The sequence below is a fragment of the Gadus morhua genome, chromosome 5, assembly GCF_902167405.1.
Source record: "Gadus morhua chromosome 5, gadMor3.0, whole genome shotgun sequence".
Classification (NCBI taxonomy): domain Eukaryota; kingdom Metazoa; phylum Chordata; class Actinopteri; order Gadiformes; family Gadidae; genus Gadus; species Gadus morhua.
This window is the reverse complement of record NC_044052.1, coordinates 18897910-18904113: the sequence shown is the minus strand read 5'-3', so window position 1 is coordinate 18904113 and position 6204 is coordinate 18897910. Positions and strand designations below refer to the sequence as shown.

The following is a 6204-nucleotide window of genomic DNA, read 5'->3' as shown; positions in this document are numbered from 1 at the left end:
GCCCAACGGCTGGAAGACGTGTGCTAGACCTGCCGCCCCTTCGATCTTCAGGGGGGATTTCCTAAAGGAATTGGATTAAACAACCAATTGGATTCTGGAGATTCAAATCGACATCGGATTATCCAGTGAGTTTCGACTTCTCCATACCAGTGTAAACATTGGGGAAATTCAATGGAAGACTACCATCTAGTGGTAAAGAGTGGAATTACAGTTGGCTGACATGGGGAAATTGTGGAATTATCGGTAATTCTTCAGTAAAGTTCTGCATATTAATTACAAATAACTGATATTCTCCTACTCTGTGTTTGTAAACACGTGCCCTGCACAACATCCACACCTGCAACATTTTGTCTTGTAAATGTACTCTTCGATATCTTCCCCGGAATTCTAAAGTCAACAAAATTCTCAAACAAGTTCCTTCTGTGCTCCAATGAACAGAGCCTACTCCTTCATCAGTTATTGTTTAAGAACCGTTTCAATTAAAGAAGGGCAGGACAGACTGTCAAAACACATCATTGTGGTCAAAAACAGTGGAAAATTATCAAATGTTGAAGTCTTGAGTTGTAAAAAATCCTATTTCCATGAAGAATTTGAGTTCATTCCCTGAAGCAGAGCCACAGTTTGAAACTCTTTCTCAAATGTTTTTATTTGGTTCACACGGTAAAGGAGCACAGCCTTTTCAGAGTTATCCACCTCAAAGACCTGTAAAATCTATAAACACGAAGAGTAGGTAGACCACCTTCTGTATCCGCCAAAAAGATTAGCTTTTCACAATAAAAGCAACCTAAGAAATAATCAGTTTTCTGCGACAAAAAATATTATTTATTGTAAGTCAAATCCATAGTAAAATGTGCCATCATAAATGTTGGTTATTGACTGAAATTCATACAGTCCAATACAAAGGAACTTCTCTACTTTATCAAAGAAAAACAAGAGTGCGTTGCGATACGTTTCAAATATACAAAACCCTATTGATGTTATATGTCAAATTAGATAAATTAGATATAGATTAATAAGTAACCCAAATTAAAATGTAAAAAAAAAATAACATTGCGGTCAAGTTTTGCATTATTTTACCAGACGGACCCTGAGAAGAAACGCAAATTGAATTTAGCACAATGGTGGACGCAGGGTCCCTCTGCTGTCCCGGTGGTGTAACTGCATGCAACGCTTCGGTGGGCCACCGTACGACTAGAAATCAATGGAGTGACGACATCAGTGATCAGAAAATGACCTGAAAATAAAAAATGAATACCTTCCCACCAACGGACACATCTCTGATTATCAGTTGTGCAAACGTATAACAAGACAACAGGATCATATTTACAGCATCTGAAATCCTTGGCATATTTTTAAACTGGAGTTACATTAACTTAAACACAGAAGAGATTGTTTTCCAGCAGAATCCATATAGCAAGGTCCAGCCTGGCCGAGACCAGTCATTATGTTATGTCAACCCCTCCCCCCCCCCCCCCCCCCCCGCCCCCCTCCCCGTACCTACTGCCATCGGTAAACCAAATTAAACCGCCATCTTGGACCCATCCAGTTTCGAATCATTCCAAAGACTCGAGCTACGAATGAGTCTTTAAAAGACCGAAGTTAACAAGTTAATTCGATTATTCAAAACAAACGTAAGATTTAAGTAATATAGGTATGAGTAAACACAATGTTAAAATCAGGCCTCAGCTGAAAAAACTGAAAAATAACACTTGCAAATAAAAGCCGATAAGAAGGGAGGAAAAGAAAGAAGATGCATAGCAAACACTCAAATCTCAAACAGCTAAATTGTCCAGCTGGCGGTTCGTTTCCGAAAGAGAGACCAGGTGCCTGGGAGGGAAGCCCTGGGAAGGGGAGACCTGGGCGGGAGGCGGAGCCAGGGGTCCGTAGGGCTCAAAGGGGGGGGAGGGGAGGGAGGAGGGAGCACTCACGTTGTTCAGGGGGCTATCTGTGGAACTCTGGCTGGGAACACTGTCGCCTCAGGACCTGACCTTTCTTCCACCGCAAACTCCGCCTCCGCCGCCAAGCGCCACCGGTCGGCTCTCGACCACGGGCCGACGCCGTCTAGGTGTCCTCCTCTTCGTCCTGTCGCTGAGCCACGATCCTCTTCCTCACCGCCTCCTCCGTGAAGCCCTGGGCCCCGGTCTCGGGCCGGCCCTCCGGGGAGCCTCTCCTCCGGGTCCAGTCCTCATCTTGGTCCTGCTCGCCGAACTCCTCTTCCTCCTCGTCCTCGTCCTCGTCTTCATCGTCGTCCTCCTCTCCGTCGGCTTCGTGGTCGGCCTCCTGCTGCTGGAGCAGACGGGCCTGCTGCAGGCTCTGCTTCTCTACACAGACACACACACGGAGGGACACACACACACACACACACACACGGAGGGACGCGCGCACACACACACACACACACACTTTAAGCACCGTTTACATTCACTACAGCAGTATAATACATCAATACTTGGGATTAGATACTTTAACCTTTTTTCTGAAATAAGGTCAAATATTTCAGTTTCAACTGTACGAGGTGAAAGGTCTCGACATAAGAAATGTAATGGATCAGCTAACCTGTGTCTATGGTTTATTTAGAGAAACACAAGAAGTTACACTCTTCCTTCATCACTATCCTATATGTACAGGCCTCACAGAGAAACCCATCCAAAAAAACGTTTCATTTAAATATCAGAAGAAATCCAAACCAGCATCTTGGTAAATGGACTGCATATGCACACCGCCCCCCCCTACTTACTCTGGTAGTAGTCAGACGAGGAGAAGCGTCGCGAGGGGAACACAAAGTCAGCGATGAACACCAGTATCTGAGAAGACACACCGCCACCACATCACCGTCGCATAATCATCCAATCAACGACTTCCTGACTCAACCGTTAACCTTTAGCCTAAAGCAGGCTGCAACAGTGTTATCCTGCTCTATCAAAACATCATCTCTCGTGTTCTCACTTCCTGTGAGCCGTTTATGCAGGTTACCAGAACCCTGGGCGAGGAGAATGAGTCATTTGAAAAGTATAACTCAAAATATCTCTCTTCTCTAAACCCATAGTCCCTCCCTTTTCTCTCTCCTCTAAACCCATGTAACTCATAGTCCCTCCCTCTCTCTCTCTCCTCCAAACCCATGTAACTCATAGTCCCGCCCTGTCTCTCCTCTGTACAAATGCAACTCATAGTCCATCCCTCCCCCTCTCTCCTCTAAACCCATGTAGCTCATAGTCCCTCCCTCTTTCTCTCCTCTAAACCCATGTAACTCATAATCCCGCCCTCTCTCTCCTTTTAACCCATTTTACTTATAGTCCCGCCCTCTCTCCTCTAAACCCATGTAACTCAATGCCCCTTCCCCTCCCTCTCCTCTAAACCCATGTAACTCATATTCCCGCCCTCTCTCTTCTCTAAACCCATAGTCCCGCCCTCTCTCAGCATAAACTCACCAATCCGAGAGCCAGGCCGGAGAACAGGGTGGCCAATCCGAAGATGATGTAGGAGCCCCACACAGGAATCCCCAGCTGGTCCGTCATGTAGTTATGACAACGCTGAAAAACAAGAAACAACGTTAACACAGGATTTATACAATCAGGACCCCTAATGGAAAAAAGCATAGAGTTATTATTAATCTGTAATACTTTGACGTTTTAAGGAAATTTAGCAGATGCTTTTATCAAAAGCAACTTCCAACCATTCATGCACACATTCACCAACCGACGGCGGTGTCCATGCAAGGTGACAGCCAGCTCATCAGGAGCAGTCAAGGTGTGGTTTCTTTCTCAGGGACACCTTAGCAAGCCTCTACAAGGCAACCCGCTCTACCTCCTGATCTAAGCCAACCTTGGCCTGGCCCTTATTCAGCTATTAGTCAATAATGGCGCTTTTACACAGGCGGGTACGATTCGGACCCAGCGCGCCTCAGCCCAGTAGTGAGGGGGCGGTATAGCCCAGCTCAGTTACGGCTTGTGTTTCCACCGCCGACGGTACCCTTATCGTAGGGCGGGGTTTAAACCCTAAGGCGATAGCCGCGGCAGCTACGTAAACATCGTGATCTCATAGCAGCCCCACACCGTGAAAAAGTGAAAAAGAAGAACGCGCACACCGAAACAAAGAGAAACAATGTAGGAAATAGAAGGACGGCAAACTTTTGCGAGACATATTCTTCAATAAACTAAGCTTTCACCGCTTCGCCAGAAATACCTTGCGGGTAATGTGTTTGTTTGTTATTATCCCCCTGTAGCACAGAAGTGCGATTCTGTCGACCTATCAACGGACGGCGTTTGTAGCTCGAACTTGCCGGCACTCTTTCAAGCGTCTCAGTACCCCAAAGGAGGAGTATTGCGAGACGAGTACGGCTCAGTCCGGATCACGCCCACTTTTGGCGGTGGAAACGCGACCCGTGATGCACCTTTGCGGACTGGACCAACCCGCACCCTCTGGTGGAAACACGCCATAAAACACGCTGAGATATTATCTGTTCCAAGTAGAGTGTGCCGGCCTCTCCATGAGCCAGTTGACTAACAACGTCCACGCCACGGCTCACTTCTGAACAATTAGCGCATCATGTGCCTGATTGGTTTGATTATATCCATCTTGCGCGTCAATCACAGGTGCGTGAAACACTGGCAGAGGAACACAGCGAGGAAGGGATCCTGTGTCGTTTGTTGCTTTGAATGTACAAATAACCCTACAACTCCAACGTGGTAACTGATGCATCGTAAACAAGGGAATGGGCTGAAACAATGCTGAACGTCTAACATCACCAGCAGGTTGGGACCTGTCAGAGGAGCCACACCCTTGGGGGCCAGGAGAGGGTTCTACGCGTTGAAGAGAGAGTGGGCTGTTCTGGACAAGGAGACCACTTACCCGGATAAACATGGACAGCTTGAACAAAGCAGACATCGAGTTCATCCTGCAGAGAGAAGAGACTTCTGGTTACACTGTGCGGGAAACTGGTAGCCATTCACATGTCGTTTAGCTCAAATTCTAAAAGAATGTCACTTTCTTATTTTGTCCTGCAGCAGATTTGCAATTTGAACGCACCGTGATTGGAAATACTTTAACTGGTTACGAGTCTCATGATTTCAGGCACCGAATGACAGCTACAGTGTTGGTTAACTCACAGGAAGGAGGATGGACCAAACCACGAGGACACCGGCTCTATGGCTTGCCACTTTTGCTCGTCAACGAATGCAAGGAAGTCGTTTTTCGTGCGGGCACCTTGGTACTTCCTGAACACACCGTCCTTACAGCTGGAACACACACACACACACACACACACACACACACACACGACTTGTGTTCTAATAACCAGAAAGCGTGAGTAATAGTGAAAGTCTTTGTTATAGTGACAGCACTTTGTAAAACAGGAAGAGGGCGATTCTCAGGAGACAGGTTCATGCTCAGAGACGAAGAGAGGAAATGAACCAACCCAAGTAACCACTTACTGGTAGATTGTAGGAAGTGATGTTATGATGAACCGCCCACTCAAACCTTACGGGAGACGAGAGGAGGGGTGAATCATTAGGGAATGTAGAAACACACACCCTCAAATTAACATGAATAGGGGCCGGAGAGAGATACTTTTTAACCCTAGGCTCGGGTGGGGTAGGGGGAAAACAATGCTTACCCGGCTGTTCAGTCACGTCCACCTTGGCTATGTTGACCCCCATGTCCTCCCCCCAGTCAGCAAACTCACTCCACGCAGGCTGGAGCTGCTGGCATGCCGGACACCACGGGGCGAAGCTGAGGGGAGGAACCACAGAGACCGCTCTGACAGTCAGTAAACGAGGAATCAAAGGGTATGAACAGTCCATATCGGTGTGAGACCCCGTAGTAACGTTAGTTTATAATCCAAGTATAAGCGCCCACTGTTATGTAAGTCCACTTAGACCTGTATCCATACAGGCATGAGTAACGAGAACTCTAGGGACAAGAAATACAACAGATCACATCACATTCCTGTTGACAACGAACATAGAGTGACTGTCAAGCTCTGAATCAGCGAGTGGACGTAAACACACCACAGCGTTGGGTTCGTTAGCCTAGCTTTTAGCACCCAGCGTTAGCGCGATACTCACAATTTAATCATCCATTCCCCGGCCAGGATGTCCTCCCAGTTCCCGTCCGTGATCTCCTTCAGGCTGCTTGGCCGCTGACTCGCCGACACGGGTTGCAACGTCAAATGTATTACAAGGGTCACACACAAGCACAGCATGTGCA

General features: G+C 47.1%; 1 protein-coding gene across 1 annotated transcript in view; it reads right to left on the bottom strand.

Annotated features, from left to right (window-relative positions):
- Positions 1–620: 620 nt before the first annotated feature.
- tmx1 (thioredoxin-related transmembrane protein 1) overlaps positions 621–6204 on the bottom strand; it is a 5732-nt gene continuing 148 nt past the window's right edge. The window contains exons 1-8 of the mRNA XM_030357071.1: positions 6063–6204; positions 5612–5727; positions 5430–5475; positions 5106–5234; positions 4849–4894; positions 3429–3530; positions 2738–2804; positions 621–2321 (exon numbers count right to left, since the gene is read on the bottom strand). The exon at positions 6063–6204 is cut by the window's right edge and continues 148 nt beyond it. Coding sequence (XP_030212931.1) covers positions 2062–2321; positions 2738–2804; positions 3429–3530; positions 4849–4894; positions 5106–5234; positions 5430–5475; positions 5612–5727; positions 6063–6204 — 908 coding nt within the window. The 3' untranslated portion in view covers positions 621–2061. The remainder of the gene's footprint in view (positions 2322–2737; positions 2805–3428; positions 3531–4848; positions 4895–5105; positions 5235–5429; positions 5476–5611; positions 5728–6062) is intronic.